At 44.2% G+C, this 16,765-nt stretch overlaps 1 protein-coding gene across 6 annotated transcripts in view; it reads left to right on the forward strand.

The window, feature by feature from the left end:
- Nucleotides 1-16,765, forward strand: part of IPO11 (importin 11) — a 297,144-nt gene that overhangs the window by 64,489 nt on the left and 215,890 nt on the right. For all 6 annotated transcript variants that reach the window (XM_084627945.1, XM_084627946.1, XM_084627942.1 and 3 more), the window contains exons 11-14: nt 1,913-2,105; nt 4,802-4,954; nt 5,276-5,319; nt 7,953-8,043. In XM_084627945.1, the coding sequence (XP_084484071.1) occupies nt 1,913-2,105; nt 4,802-4,954; nt 5,276-5,319; nt 7,953-8,043 (481 nt within the window). The remainder of the gene's footprint in view (nt 1-1,912; nt 2,106-4,801; nt 4,955-5,275; nt 5,320-7,952; nt 8,044-16,765) is intronic.

Below are 16,765 nucleotides of genomic sequence, written 5' to 3' on the forward strand. Positions count from 1 at the left end.
AACTTTCCCTATTCAAGTAGACAATTTCCATTGCTGCCGCTTACAAAGAATTTCAGAGTAGAGAATGATTACAGTCACTAATAGGGGCTTATGTGAGCCTTTTGTTAACAGGCCCAGCCTTTGGCTCTGCAAAGAAGAATCAGATTTCATTTTAAAAAGTTTCCAACCTTGCAGAGACACCTTTGAAAATACATAGTTTAAAATGGTTTTTATAAGTAATTACTAAGATTTAAAGGAACAAATGCCTGGACAGGAGTGAGGGGGAAAGAAACTGAAGATTCCTTTGTACACACCTGTCAAGGTTCCTTCCCCACTCTGAACTCTATGATACAGATGTGGGAACCTGCATGAAAGACCCCCTAAGCTTATTCTTACCAGCTTAGGTTAAAAACTTTCCCCAAGGTACAAATTTTGCCTTGTCCTTGAACAGTATGCTGCCACCACCAAGCAATTTAAACAAAGAACAGGGAAATAGACCACTTGGAGACGTCTTCCCTGAAAATATCCCCCCAAGCCCTTCCTGGGGAGGCTTGAGAATAAACAAGTTGAGCACAGACCAACTTGGCTTTCTTAGGACCCTAAGAACCCAATCAGATTCTTAAAAAACAGAACTTTATTCGAAGAACAAAACAAAGATAAAAGAAACACTCTGTAATATTAGAATGGAAGATAATCTCACAGGCAGGCAGATTCAAACCACAGAGAATCCCTTTAGGCAAAACCTTAAATTACAAAAAGCCACAAAAACAGGAATACACATTCCCTCCAGCACAATGAATTTTACAAGCGAAAAAACAAAAGAAAATCTAACACATTTTCTAGCTAGATTACTTACTAACTTTACAGGAGTTGGAAGGCTTGCATCCTTGATCTGTTCCCAGCAAAGGTATCACACAGACAAAACCCTTTGTGTCCCGTCCCCCCTCCAGATTTGAAATTATCTTGTCCCCTCATTGGTCATTTTGGGTCAGGTGCCAGCGAGGTTACCGTAGCTTCTTAACCCTTTACAGGTGAAAGGATTTTGCCTCTGGCCAGGAGGGATTTTATAGCACTGTATACAGAAAGGTGGTTACCCTTCCCATTTATGACAGCACCTTTTTTACAGAAAAAGTTATTCAGTTATAATGGAAAAGTATCCCAACAGATCAAATCACTAATCCTTCTCAAGCCCCAGTACATATTGGTGTGATTATCATAGACAGAAATCTCTTAATATTTAGGGGATGGGCAGCAAAATATTATCTTCCAGGCACATCCCAAAATCCTCAGTTTGTCCCTGTGCATACTGGTATGATGCTTGATTGATGGGGCATCTGTCACAGTTGGAGAACATAGGATTGGCAAAAAAATTTTGTAGGTCTGATTTAAAAAGAAAAGCCACGGGTTGGCTCTGCTTGTTAAAATGTTCAGCCCTCTCCAAAGCTGGGATTTGTCATGACCAATGCAGAGTCTAAAAAGCATCTAGGTGGAGTAAGCTGGTAAAGTAAATGTTCAGTACTTTAAATATGGTTGGAAACAGGTATGAATGGTGGATTACTAATAAGAATATTGTTAATTTGGGGGCTAGCTTTTTTCTTGTTTTAGGGAAAATCAGTTCTTGCATCTGTGAATTGTTACTTATGAATAAAATAGCACTGAATAGTTGAAAAAGTACATGGTTCCTTAAACTGTCATTCTTATAAACAAAACATGGCTTTGGAGTTGAGAATTAGAATGCCAACAGATAAAATGAATGAATCAGTAAGCACTGTAAAAGTGATTTTGTTTTAATTTAATTTTTGTGGCCAACTGTTAGATTTGCACATTACATTAATGTGCTCCTGTTTTTGCAAGATGGTTTATGAAAGTCCTTTGTGCACATAAAATGTGTATGAATTAAGTCATATGATGTTTTTCTTCCCTCACTTTTTAGCTTTTGGACTTCCTGGACCAACATCCTTTTTCATTCACCCCTCTGATTCAGAGATCATTGGAGTTTGCTGTAAGCTATGTTTTCACAGAGGCTGGTGAAGGAGTTACATTTGAGCGATTTATTGTCCAGTGCATGAATCTCATTAAGATGATTGTAAAAAATTATGCTTACAAGCCATCAAAACGTTTCGAAGGTACTGCTGCTCTTTCCTCAGCATGTTTTCCCATTCTTGGAAAAAAAGAAAAAGCTTGCCAGCTGTGACACAACACTAACTTCAAATGTTTTTAAGAAAGCCATTTTAAAAGGTGTTTAAAATTCTTAACATTGTACTAGTTAACATGATCATATAATAAATATTGCATATTATTAATATTTGGACTGTGAAAACCAAGCTTTAGGAAAGAATCTCCAAATCGTTTTATAATTAACACTTAAATCCATAAGGAACATGCAGCAAAACAGCTTTCCCACATAAAAATGCAGAGAAATTACTTACTGCTTTGGCTTTCATTAACCATATAAAATAAAGAGCCCGTATTTAGTTCAAGGGCCAAGTTAATTTATGGTTCATCAAACTCAGTGATGTCTTTTTCCTTTGCTAGGAAAATGTCTAATAAAAGAATGTTTCTACTGTGTACCATAGTTCACAGCAGTACTGTCTGAGCTACAGAATCAAAGTAAAAGTTTCAGCATGCTGTTGAATGCAATTACTTTTTCTGCAATTCTGACTCTATGGTTGTTTCACAAGAGGCTGGTTCGAGCTAAAATTTTTTTAATCTAATGCATGGATAGTTACAATTACTTTCCTTAGTGTTGAAACACATCTGTCTATAAAGATTACTTAATTTTAGTTTTAGTTTCATGTTTGCATATGATGAGACACCAGCATCTAATTGGATTCAGAAAAAAAGTATTGTGATAAAGTTCCTCCTCTGCCTTGGTGGGTTCTGCGCTTATTGGCGGATTTTGCTCCCCTCAGAGATTCACAGCAGCCTTCAGTTTGGTCACTTTTGCTAGTGGCTCAAACCTGCTGTTCACTCAGCTAACCTCATCACTGGCCAGCATGGGAAAAAGGGAGGAGAACAATCCCCACAGTTTCTGCTGACCCACCTAGTGGGTCGGGGGACAGGCCAAGGACCTTCCTCTCTGGTGGGACCCACAGTCCCAGGTCAACTCCTCTGGTATCAAATAAGGAGTTGGGAAGATGGGGGGAATCTGGACCCGCCCTCTACTCCGGGTTCCAGCCCAGGGCCCTGTGGATCGCAACTGTCTACAGCGTTTCCTGTAACAGCTGTGTGACAGCTACAGCTCCCTGGGCTATTTCCCCATGGCCTCCTCCCAGCACCTTTGTTTTCCTCACTGCATGACTTTCCTTCTGATGCCTGATAACGCTTGTACTCCTCAGTTGTCCAACAGTACGCCTTCTCGCTCTCAGCTCCTTGTGCACCTCTTGCTCCCAGCTCCTCGCATGCACCTCACTAACTGAAGTGAGGTCCTTTTTAAGCCAGATGCCCTGATTAGCCTACCTGTCCTAATTGATTCTAAGAGCTTCTTAATTGGCTTCAGGTGTCCGAATTAGCCGGCCTGACATAATTGGTTCCAGCAACTTCCTGATTGTTCTGGAACAGCCCATTATCTTAGGGAAAAGGGACCTGCTTAATTGGGGGCTAATGTATCTACCTTCTATCACTCTCCTGTAACCATTGACCTGATCCTGACACAGTATGTAATTTTCCTTTCCAAATTAAAATAATCCAGTGATGGAACTACATTTTTCAAGAAGTTCAGAAATTCTAATGATTTTAATTCAGATTATCAAATCCAGTACTTAAAAATATGTTGCGGGATGAACTGCAGATCTTCAATTGTTTTTTGATATTCTTGTCGCAGGTATTAAAATGTCAATGAACAAATTGTAACATTTTGGATTATGAACTATGAACAGAGAATTAATTATTATGGAAATGCTACTCGCAGTTCCATAATTATGATTTACTTTTTGGAATTAAAGGAGGAGTTAAAACACTTTATGTACGAAGAATACAATGTATCCTGCTAAAAATTACAGCACTTACTCTTTGGGCACCAGATGAATTTTCTGAGAATTTAAAAGTAAGCCTGTTAATTAGTTTGGATTAAAATTAGTTAAAAAAGTTGGTTACTTAAGAAATTTAGCATCCTGTCAGGCCATTTTTATGTCCTGAATGATCTTAATAATGGAGCAACTTAAACTTTTCAAACTTCACATGTAGTTGAAACTCACTGGAATCTCGTGACTTAGTACAATTCAATAATTATTTTAGGCTTAATGGTCATTTTTTGCGTGTATTCTTCATATCTGAAATTTTAATTTTTATCAAAGATGGATATTTTTCTTCTTCTGAGAATTCCACAATGAACTGCCCTCTTTCATAATAGCTGTCATTTTATATTATTCTCAGTGATGATGTAGCTGTAGGGCTACCCACTAACAAAAATGTCCTCTTTCAGAATGGCCTCCTAGTGTTTGTTTCCAGTCACAGTGGAGCCAAGCTGACTTAGGGAAGATGGTGGCTCCTGACAGGATAGGATGACGGTCTTTTCTGAGGGTAGAATCTTTCAGTTATGAAGAACAACAACAAAAAAGACTATTAATCCGAATAATTTAATTAGCAGTCAGGGCTTATTTTATGAGGCATCACTTTCACCAATATTTTCAGCTGATAGAACAATCTTACTTGCTAAACAGTTTTAGGTGCTTTATAAGAAAGTGTCTTTAAGTCAATATGGAGAAGTAATTGTTCCTTTCAGTATGAGAGTCTTCTGTCCAGCATTTTTTTTCTTTATTGATTAATAGGATTCTGGTATAATGTTAAGTCATGGAATAGTAATTGTGTATTACTATTACAGATAGCAGTCCTGAAACTCTTGAAGCACATAAGATAAAGACATCATTCTTCACATACCCAACATTAATGGAGATATGTAGGAGATTAGTCTCTCACTATTTCCTGCTAACAGAGGAAGAATTGACAATGTGGGAAGAGGACCCAGAAGGCTTCAGTAAGAAATTACATTGTATTTTCATCTAATTTTATTAAGATATTTATTACTACCTGTTCCCTTTGGACAGTGCATTAAAAAATGCTCATAGTAAGATCCACAGGAGAAAGTGGCTGACATTTTTCTTTGTACAGTCTTGTATAGAGAGATTACATTCTTGAGATTCTCTACATAACCAGAGATGTGCAGTAACTCATAATGTTTACCTATCCATAATGTTTTCATACTGATTAAATAAGTCACTAATATTGTTTAAAATCATAACTAAAATACTCGCTGTATTTTTATGTAATGTTTTCTTGTTTTCTTTATGGACTGTAGCTGTAGAGGAGACAGGAGGAGATTCTTGGAAATACAGTCTCAGAGTAAGTATTTCAATTTGAATGAAAAAAGATTGATTAAAAAGAAAAGTTGTTCTTCATGCCTTTGCTGAGTGGCCTGTAGCCCAAAGATGTGGCATTTATTAAAAAAGTATAAACCAACATTTGCAGAAGAATCTGAACTTAGTTACTGTGAACTTCAAACTGTAGCATTATATTTGAATTTGTGTTAAGATATTGACTAATGTTTAGTCTTAAATACACTAGAAAGTAAGTGTACAGTGTGCTTTGGTAAAAGAGGTGGAGTTGATATTCTATACAGTACTGTAAAAATATTGAGTGAGTGAAGGTAATTTCTTTATCATATTTTTCATGTTTTATGTAAAAATTCTAGGTCAGAGACCTACCTTTCTCTGTTCTTTGAGACATTTAGCACATCTTTGAGTACTGTAAAATAAATACCTAAATAAAGGTTCCTGAGATTCTTTGGCGTAACATTTTCAAGTGTTACATTTTTTAAAACCAAACTATTGTAACAAACAAGATCAGAGGAAGAAGATGCACATATTTAAAAACCAAAACCCCCTACAGAATGTAACATTTCCGCGGGTCAGCATCTGTAGCTTTCAAAGGTGTATCCTTTGATTTCAAAAGCATGATGATACAAAAAGGCATAATATAGAGCATACGTCAGTAGGGGTTGCGTATGCTGTCTTGGAAGACAAAAGAGCATACACTGTGTCCTTTGACACCTCATTGTATAAAACAAACTAACAAAAAAAGACAGAAACTGTGTGTGTATGTGTACATTTTACACACACACACACGTTTTTCTATATATTTTTTCTTTAAGCCTGTTGGTTTATATACATAACACACTTGAGCAAAACAAGTCAGAGAATTTTAGAAAACTTTATTTAATGTTTGTACCATGCTGAAAGATGTGCCAGGTTCCTTACAAAACATAGAGAAAGCTCTGCTCTATAGAGTATGCAGTCTAGATCAAAACATGAAATAAAACTGATGGTGATTAGAAACATAAAGGGCTAAGCAATGGGAGTAGGGCACAGTTACATTATTAAGATTACACATTAATTTAGATTAGTTAGGTACATTTCATGACTGTTTAGTGGAGGCTTTTAGTGGTATTTTTCCAGCCTCCTCTACATCAGCTCTTGCCAGATTCTGGAGTTAATATCCCTGTTTTACAGTCCTTTCCTTGGTCAAAAAGACCATTATGTGGAACAAACACACCAAACAAATATTAATTTTACTTTCCCTTCTTCAAAGAGTGATTCCATAGCTTCTCTGGCTTCCTCTAACACTCTCCTTTTTCTGGGGTGAGGGCCGGATTTATATAAACTTGTCTTCCAGCATGCCTTATACAGTCCTGGCTTACAGCTGGCTGCTAGGAAACTGCTTTCCCAGTTATCCCACTGTATTAAGGGAAATTTCAATCCATACTGCTCTTTGAACTCCAGTTTTGGGTACTACACTTAGGAGCCTGGATGTTCATGCGTAACTCAGAACACTTCCTCCGGGACCTCTACTCTGTTTTCCTAGAAAGGAAGAGAATTGAATTAGATTGTTATTAGAATGAGGGCTGCAAAGAGCTCTTTTTGGTCCCTCCCTAAACAGTTCTGCCCTGTTCTTCCTCAGTTCATTGTTTCATTTATCGTTCTCCTTTGGTTGTAGAAATGAGAGCAGTGTGTTGTTTCAAGAACAGATATTCCATATTCATTGGTCACTTAATACTGGTACACGGGACTTGCTGGGCACACAGGGTTGTACTCTGTGCTTTTTATTGGAGTCCAAAATACACTAAAGGAGGCAGCTTATATCCTTATGTATGTAAAATTTTACTAATATCTTGATTCCCTCTACTTCAATTTAAATATATACACAACACTAAAATTGCAAAAAGTCTTGGTTTTAAATTGCTGTGAGAACTGGGATTATCCTATTGTTCCCCCCCATAGTGCGCACCACATTGTATTAGAAATTCTTGTGTATCACCTCCATTCTTATTTGCAATCGTATAACATTCATGTGATATTGACAGCAATACCTTGTACATGGGAAAAGAAAAAATGTTTGTATATTGTTAACTGTCTTTTAATTCATTTTAACAATTGGAAAGAAGACGCAGGAGTCTCTTTGTGATCAGCCAGCTCTCTCCACAGATGAGCAGTAATCTATAGACCACAGTTTAAGAGCCACTTGTGTAAAGATCTACTGTATGCAAGACATTAGTAGCAAAGAACTGAAAAATATATGCTAAGTGAAAATAGAGCAGAGAGACCTGAAGAATACATTTTGGGTAGCTTTGTTAAATATTGGAAATCTAGTATAAAGGTGTAACTTGTTTGTTATGCATGCTATAGGAATAAAAATTGGCTAATTATATTTCTCTCCGTTATTTTCTGATTTATTTAGTAACTGATCAGCAAACTTAGAATGTAAACCTTACATTGTGAATGTGATACGACTGTATCAAAATCTTGCTCTAATTGAACATGCCATATTGTGACAAAGTTACTTTCAGTAAATTGTAGTGTTGGAGTGTTTTTCCTTATGAGCTATTTAGTAGTTTAAATGTATTTATTTTACTGTATCTTAGAACTAGGCTAGACTTGTCTTATTTAGGTTTTTATAACAGATTTGTTTTACTTTTTCAGCCATGCACAGAGGTTCTTTTTATTGATATTTTCCATGAATATAATCAGACCCTTACTCCTGTGCTTTTAGAAATGGTTCACAGTCTACAAGGTAAGATTTTAAAAATATTTTTAATATACTGGAATTTCTATCTATTTCATTTTGTGCAGACTGTATATTAATCCTAATGTTTATGTATTTGTGAACTCTAAATTTGTATCGTAAAATATTTTCCCCATTTTTCAAATATTTCTAAATGATATTGGAGATGTTTTGTAAGTATATTGTGATAAAAATGAAGGGTATATTTACAGAAAGGAAATATTATGAATTTTTGTTTTCATGGACCTAGACTGTATGGTGTCTTTAATAACTATATCAACAACATAGGGTTTCAGGGCTGAAAAGGAGGTTATTCAGTGTTTATGGTTAGATTTCTTTAGCTGGGGCAAAATTTGGAGCAAGGTCTGTTCTTTAGTGAGGATTTAGAACTCGTAGGATTTTCTACAGTTGCTGACCACCTTCATAAGTCCTGTAAGTTATTTTACAAGGGGCTTACTAAGAAGTCCTTCATTTGTTTAAATACTCCGAAAGAGTTTATGATGTGTCTGACATCACTGCAGAAGCCACAGAATATACTTAAAGGAGATGATGCCAGAGCTTTGCAATCATCCCAGATGTTCTAGCTGAGGTGAAGAATCTTCGGTTAGAAAAGTTCAATCCTTTTCAGTTAGACAGAGGTCCTCTTGGCCAATCTGAAAATAACCAGGACTGCAGCTCAGTCTCTGAGTTTCACAGTCAACCTAAAGGTGTTAGCAGGCCTCACCATACTTTTCATGATGGTAACTTTTGTTTTTACCCCGTGTACTCTGTTTTCCCCCATAGTGTGCATCATAGTTTATTGAAGAGGTTCTTGTGGATCACCTCCATTCTTATTTGCATCATAAAAAGTTTGTGATATTGACAACAATTCCTTATGGCACATAAAGAAAGAAAAATATTTGTATATGGTTAGCTGTCTTTTAGTGCTATTTAATAGTTGGAAAGGAGGAGCAGGAGCCTGTTGGTGATCAACCAGCTCTCTCGTCAGACTAGCAGTGATCCATAGACCACAGTTTAAGAGTCTGTAGACCTGTCTACCCTGTAGACCCAAGCAATCAGTTGTCTTTGTGTGATCAGGAGTCAAGACATTTTAATGGATGATTGCAGAAGTTGGGCCTTATTGCTAGCTCTATCTGCTTCATTCCTAGCCAAACACAGATTTTGAGAGATGAACCGTAAAACCCGAGAATCAATTTTCACAACCCAATTACTTTCCATTTCCCACTTCTTGGGGAATTAACACATCTTTCTTTCTCCTTGGCTTGTTATTTCATTATGTTGGATTGATAGGTTTTGAAGATTGTGAAAGGGCTGCACTCTCTTTACTACAGATAGGTTAATTCAGTTTCTACTGACATAGTTTTGTTCTTAGACCTAGCGACAATGCCTATTCTGAGATTTCCTGGAAATTGATCTTTTTTGCCATAGAAAACAACAATAAATGTCACTAGTTCTGCTTCCGAGCAGGAAGTTGTCAAAGAGTATCAATGGACGCTTTCCCGAAAGACTAGAGTTTAATAGTGAGGGGATGTCCTTCAGCATTTTCCCTGTTTTTTTCCAATCCCCAAAGTTTTTCACAAAGGAGTGCCAGAGAATACCATATGATCTCAATAACCTCAGAAGGTGGACATCAGAGCTATTAGAGGGAGCTGCCTCTATTTCTTCCCCATCAGTCTCAACTTGCAACCTGGATCAGTGTCCAAAACTATGTTATGGATTTTTAGGATATATTTTTAATATGTACCTAGAGTAATGGATATTGAATTCTAAATAAATAGAAATAACGAAATACTTCTTACCCGAGGAATAGATTTTACATCCAGACACAACTTCTATGCACAGACCTTGGATATTTAAGATCTTAGATTGTTTGAATGCTTTGGTACTGTAGGAATTACAGGTTTCTAGCACGGAGGTGACAAAATTAGACTCCCTAAGGTAAAAATCTGGAAATGTTCGTCACTCCTCTGCCAAAAGCTTTTTTGGGTTCCCAAGGTAGGGCCTCCACATTATTAGCTGTAAATACACCTGAAATTTTTGAGGTCTCAAGTATTGTGAGCATGGGAATTACCATTGCCAAAATTGTTTAAGGCATAAAAAAGTCAAAATTAAATGTTGAACTTGTTAGAACTTTATTACATTTAATTATATAACAAACAGTTCTTCGAGTGATTGCTCGTGTATTCCACAATAGGTGCGCATGCTCGCCACGTGCACAGGTGCTGGAAGTTTTTCCCCTAGCACTTACCCGCGGTCCCTGGAGTGGCGCCTGCCTGGTGTGGTATAAGGCCAGCTGCATGCTTTCCCCACCCTGTTCCTTCTTGCCGCCAGTGAAGGTGCATCCGAACTGCTCTGCTCCAGCTTTGCTGTAGCTCATCCCCAGAATTGTTCATTCATTCAGTGTTAGTACCTGTAGTTCGTTAGCTGTTTAGTTAGTTTAGTCAGTGAGCCCGGGCTGGGGCATGCCCCACGCCCTGGGGTTTAAGTTGTGCGGCTCTTGTAGGCATTCTATGCCAAGAAGTGACCCGAATGCAGACTGTTTGCTCTGTTTGGGAGAAACCCATATCAGCGAAAGGTGCAAGATTTGCAAGTCGTTTAAGCCTCAGACCAAAAGAGAAAGGGACATTAGGATCCGAGCCATCCTGATGGAATCGGTGCTGACCCCGGCTCCAGCACACCACTCAGAACCGGTACCCAGCACCACGGTGTCGGTATGTGGCGACCCTCCGGTGCCATTGACCAGTTGACACTGCTCCCCCTCCGCGGGGCACGCCAAGAGGGCCAGGAAGACTCCCTCTTCACAGCGGCACCGAGGGAAGTCTGGGACAGAGGCTAGGCCCATGTCGGGCAGTCCTCGATCCCAGCTGGGCCCCAGGTCTCCGACTCATGTTGAGTGGAGTAGCCTGGCCCCTTCAGAACAGGCCTCTCCGGATGCCATGCACGCCTGAAGCCCTCCAGGTGGCTCAGGACGTTATGTCCATGCTGGTGCCCGGAGCACCGCCGATGTCAGCCCCATGCTCCAGAGGCAAGCCACCTCTGGGATCTCTGCAGTCTCCTCCGGCCCAGTACCGGTCTCAGTCGAGGGAACGTTCCTGACTCCATTCACCGCCCAGCAACCGCTCGGGGCAGAGTCCATGTGGATCGCTCTCAATGCTGACCAGACTGTTTGGCTGGGTTCTGTCCGGCCGGGACTCTCAGCACCGCTCGTCCTCAAGGAGCGAATATTGACGGGACCGCAGCAGGCCTCACCAACAGTCCTCGTCTCGGAGAGGGCACTGCAGTTGGTCATGGCATGGTTGTCGACGCTGTTCCCACTTGGACTCCCACTCCAAGTCTCCGCCAAGACATTGCAGCCCTGGGTGTCGATCGCCATCATCTCGCCGTCGCTGGTCCGCCCGTTGAGGCCTTTCGCGGAGCAGCTGTTACCGTCGGTACCGGTCCTCCACGTCAAGATCGCGGTCCCATGGCCTTTGTAGATCCCAGCACTGCCACTCCTTCCGGTCCAGTGAAAGCAGCAGATTTTATGCCAGCCCGTTCTCCAGTCGTAGCCATCCCTCGATGGGCCAGGCCAGCCAACCCAAACAGCTGGTGCAACAGCAGGTGCAGGGGCACCGAGCATCATGAGCGGCCCAGTGGTACCAGTGGGCACCGTGGTCTCCAGTGCAGCCCCTGGTGGGAGCCTGCTCAGTGGCTGGAGCTTCAGAGAGACAGTCGGCATTTTTTTTTTTTTTTTTTTTAAGACTCCCAAGAAAGGAGTCGGTGGGACATAGGTCCTCGGCACCGTGCCTGGATTCTGACCAGGTGGTGGACCCTCTGATGCCGGATGACACCCAGAGAACCACACCAGCCTCCTTGCACCGCCCGGAGGAGACAATTGCAGCCCCATCCCCCTTTGTCCCACAGGAGGACTTCAGGGCCCACCAAGAACTCTTAAAGAGGGTGGCAGCAAGCCTCCACCTCCAAGCAGAGGAGATGGAGGAGCCCTCAGACTCCCTGTTTAACGTGTTGTCCCTGTCAGCACTGGGTAGGGTGGCCTTGCCCCTCCATGAAGGGGTGGCTAAGATTTCAAATGCCCTGTGGCAAATTCCAGCCTCATTGGTCAGTCGAGTCAGTCAACCACAGGGAACGGCAGGGTCAGCCAGCTCCGACCCCAAAGAACAAAGACTCTCGGAAACTGGACTCTTTCAGAAGCAAAATGTATTAGTCTTCGAGCTTCCAGTTACAAGTGGCAAATCATCAGGCTTTCCTGAGCTGGTACGAATTCAATCTGTGGGGCTCCCTGCCCAAGTTTGAGGACTCACTCCAGGAGCACGATAGGAAGGAGTTCAAAGCGCTAGTGGAGGAAGGGGCAGCGGCCACTAGGGAGTCCCTGCAGGCAGCCTCGGATGCTGCGGACGTGGCTCCTGCTCTCTGGGCTCTCCAGCAAGGCGCAGTCTTCCATGCAGGATCTCCCATTTGATGGGAAAGCTCTGTTTGCGGAGGAAACAGATACAAGACTGCATGGCATGAAAGACTCCTGCACGACCCTCCAGACTCTGGGCCTCTATGTCCCGGCTCCGGCAAAACCTAAGTTCAAGCCACAGCAGACTCCCGCCCAGGCCGCCCTCCCAGAGTATGGGGCCGCCCATAAGAAGCAGCAGGACTATAAGAGATGCCTCAGAGGCAGTCTCGGCCTGCCCCCCAGCCTGGGTCCTCCAAGGGCAGGCAGGCGGGGAAAAGGCGTTTTTGACGGGACGCTCGGGGGCACCCCGCCAGTCCTCACCAGGGATCCAATAAAGCTACCCTTCTCCAACTGATTGTGTGCTTTCCTCCCAGAATGGTCATGGCTAACCTTGGACCGATGGGTCCTCAACACCATCTCCCGGGGTTACATCCTCCAGTTTACTTCCTCCCGCCCAACAACGCCCCTGCCCCCATCCCTCTTGGGGGACCCCTCGCACGAAGCTCTGCTTGAGCAGGAGGTGGGGTGGCTCCTAGGACTAGGAGTGATAAAGGCGGTGCCCGAGGAGTTCATGGCAAGGGGTATTACTCCCGTTATTTCCTTATTCCGAAGGCCAAAGGGGGGTTCAGGCCCATCCTGGACCTGTGAGGTCTGAACCAGTACATGGTGAAACTCAAATTCCGCATGGTCTCCCTGGCCTCCATCATCCCCTCCCTGTATCCGGAGGACTGGTATGCTGCCCTTGATCTACAGGACGCATACTTCCACATCCACATATTCGAGGGGCACAGGTGCTTCCTCCGTTCTGTGGTGGGACAGAATCATTACCAATTCACAGTCCTCTTGTTTGGTCTGTCCACTGTTCCCAGGGTGTTTACAAAATGCATGTCGGTGGTAGCGGCCTACCTCAAACTGCAGGGGGTCCAGATATTTTCCTATCTGGATGATTGGCTTGTCAAGGGCACCTCCCGGTCACAGATGAGGGATCACATGGTGCTCCTCCTATCCACATGCACCACCTTGGGCCTGTTGGTAAACAACACCAAGTCCACGTTAGTAACAGTCCAATGCATAGAGTTTATCGGGGCGCTCCTGGATGCAGTGTTGGCCAGGGCCTCTCTCCTGCCAGACAGATTCGAGACCCTGAAAGGTCTCATCGACTCAGTCACAAGGTTCACGGTGACAACAGCCAGGATTTTCCTGCAACTCTTGGGACACAAGTTGGTGTGCACGTACGTGGTCCGTCACACCAGACTCAGGATGGCCTCCAGCTCTGGTTGGCCTCGAAGTTCTCCCAGGCCACAGACAGGATGGACAAGGTTCTCACCGTGCCAGACTCTGTGATCACCTCCCTACAGTGGTGGTCTGCCCCAAACAACATGCTCAAAGGGTCCTGTTCAGGGACAGGGCCCCGTCGTTGGAGCTGTTGTCCGATGTGTCGGACCTGGGTTGGGGGGCGCATGTGGGGAGCTTTCAGACCCAGGGCCTGTGGTTGGCTCAAGACCTGACCCTACATAAAAATGTCAAGGAGCTCAGGGCGGTGCGGCTGGCGTGCATGGCCTTCTGCTCGCACTTGGAGGGCAAGATAGTAAGGATCCTCACAGACAACATGGCCTCGATGTTCTATATCAACAGGCAAGGCGGGGCCCAATCCTCTGCTTTCTGCCACGAAGCCCTCAGGCTGTGAGACCTCTGTATAGCCCAGGACATCCACCTGAAGGCCTTCCACCTACCGGGCGGATCGCTTGAGCAGGGAAGGGAGGGCGGATTGTTTGAGCAGGGACTTTTCCTCGCAACATGAGTGGTCCCTCCACCCGGAAGTGGACCACCAGCTCTTCTGAAGGCGGGGAACTCCCCAGGTGGACCTATTTGCAACTCGGAAGAACTGGCAGTGCCCCCAGTTCTGCTCCGGGGGGGTGCTATCTCCGATGCCTTTCTCCTGTCCTGGTCAGGTCGACTTCTCTACGCCTTTCCCCCGTTCCCTCTAATCAGCAGGGTCCTGGAGAAGATAAAGATGGACAAGGTCCAGGTCCTCCTGATTGCCCCGACGTGGCCCAGGCAGCATTCCCCCATGGCTGTTGCTGCTCCGCCTGGATCTTCTCCCTCAAGACCAGGGCCGCCTCCTCCATCCCAACCTAGTGGCGCTTCACCTCGTGGCGTGGCTGCTCAGTGGTTAGGCGGAGAGGAAAGCACGTGCTCAGAAAAGGTTCAGCATGTCCTCCTCGAAAGTAGACAGCCCTCCACTCACTGTGCTTATTTGGCGAAGTGGTCCTGTTTCTCTAGGTGGGCAGTGGACCAGGGTCTCTCTCCGATGGCCACGCCAGTCCACCTTATCCTTGATTATCTCCTCCACCTGAGGGCCCAGGGCCAGGCGCCCTCATCAATCAAGGTGCACCTGGCAGCCATATCAGCCTTCCATCCACCGGTGCAAGGGCACATGGTATTTTCCCATGCTATGCCTGGCTGGTCCCTGAAGGGTGTGGACTGTCTTTTTCCGTATTCTAGACCCCCGGTCCCTCAGTGGGACCTAAACCTGGTGTTGGCTCGTCTCATGGGGCCCCCGTTTGAACCTCTGGCCACATGCTCCTGGTCTCACCTCTTGTGGAAGGTGACCTTCCTGGTTGCAATCACGTTGGCCAGGCGAGTCTCAGAGCCCTGACCTCCGAGCCGCCAAACAGTCTTTCATAAGGACAAGGTCCAGTTCCGCCCACATCCCGCGTTCCTCCCAAAGGTGGTCTCAACCTACCACATGGATCAGGACATTTTTCTACCGGTCCTCTGCCCCAAGCCTCACTTGTCCAATGAGGAGCGCCATCTCCACATGCTCGATGTGCGGCGGGCTTTGGCTTTCTACCTCGAGCGGACCAAGCCTTTCAGAAAGTCCTCGCAACTGTTCGTTGGCTCGGCTGAGTGCACGAGAGGCCAGCCGATTTCCACTCAGCAGCTTTCCAATTGGATCACTTTGCGCATCCGCTCCTGCTATGAGCTGGTGGCTGTCCCCCCGCCACCCATCGTGAGGGCACCCTCAACTCGGGTGCAGGCCTTGTTGCCTGCCTTCAGGGTCCACGTCCCAATCCAGGACATTTGTAGGGCCACCATGTGGTCTTTGATTCACACGTTCACCTTGCACTGTGCAATTGTTTCCCAAACCAGGGACGACGCCGGGTTCGGCAGGGCTGTCCTCCATCCTGGGAACTTGTGAACTCCTACCCACCTCCAACAGATATAGCTTGGAATTACCTATTGTGGAATACACATGAGCAATCACTTGAAGAAAAAACAGTTACCTTTTCCATAACTGGTGTTAGAATCATAGAATCATAGAATCATAGAATATCAGGGTTGGAAGGGACCCCAGAAGGTCATCTAGTCCAACCCCCTGCTCAAAGCAGGACCAATTCCCAGTTAAATCATCCCAGCCAGGGCTTTGTCAAGCCTGACCTTAAAAACCTCTAAGGAAGGAGATTCTACCACCTCCCTAGGTAACGCATTCCAGTGTTTCACCACCCTCTTAGTGAAAAAGTTTTTCCTAATATCCAATCTAAACCTCCCCCACTGCAACTTGAGACCATTACTCCTTGTTCTGTCATCTGCTACCATTGAGAACAGTCTAGAGCCATCCTCTTTGGAACCCCCTTTCAGGAAGTTGAAAGCAGCTATCAAATCCCCCCTCATTCTTCTCTTCTGCAGGCTAAACAATCCCAGCTCCCTCAGCCTCTCCTCATAACTCATGTGTTCCAGTCCCCTAATCATTTTTGTTGCCCTTCGCTGGACTCTCTCCAATTTATCCACATCCTTCTTGAAGTGTGGGGCCCAAAACTGGACACAGTACTCCAGATGAGGCCTCACCAATGTCGAATAGAGGGGAACGATCACGTCCCTCGATCTGCTCGCTATGCCCCTACTTATACATCCCAAAATGCCATTGGCCTTCTTGGCAACAAGGGCACACTGCTGACTCATATCCAGCTTCTCGTCCACTGTCACCCCTAGGTCCTTTTCTGCAGAACTGCTGCCTAGCCATTCGGTCCCTAGTCTGTAGCTGTGCATTGGGTTCTTCCGTCCTAAGTGCAGGACCCTGCACTTATCCTTATTGAACCTCATCAGATTCCTTTTGGCCCAATCTTCCAATTGGTCTAGGTCCTTCTGTATCCTATCCCTCCCCTCCAGCGTATCTACCACTCCTCCCAGTTTAGTATCATCCGCAAATTTGCTGAGAGTGCAATCCACACCATCCTCCAGATCATTTATGAAGATATTGAATAAAACCGGCCCCAGGACCGACCCTTG

Source organism: Lepidochelys olivacea (genome assembly GCF_965140295.1).
Source record: "Lepidochelys olivacea isolate rLepOli2 genome assembly, chromosome: 5".
NCBI classification, from domain to species: Eukaryota; Metazoa; Chordata; order Testudines; family Cheloniidae; genus Lepidochelys; species Lepidochelys olivacea.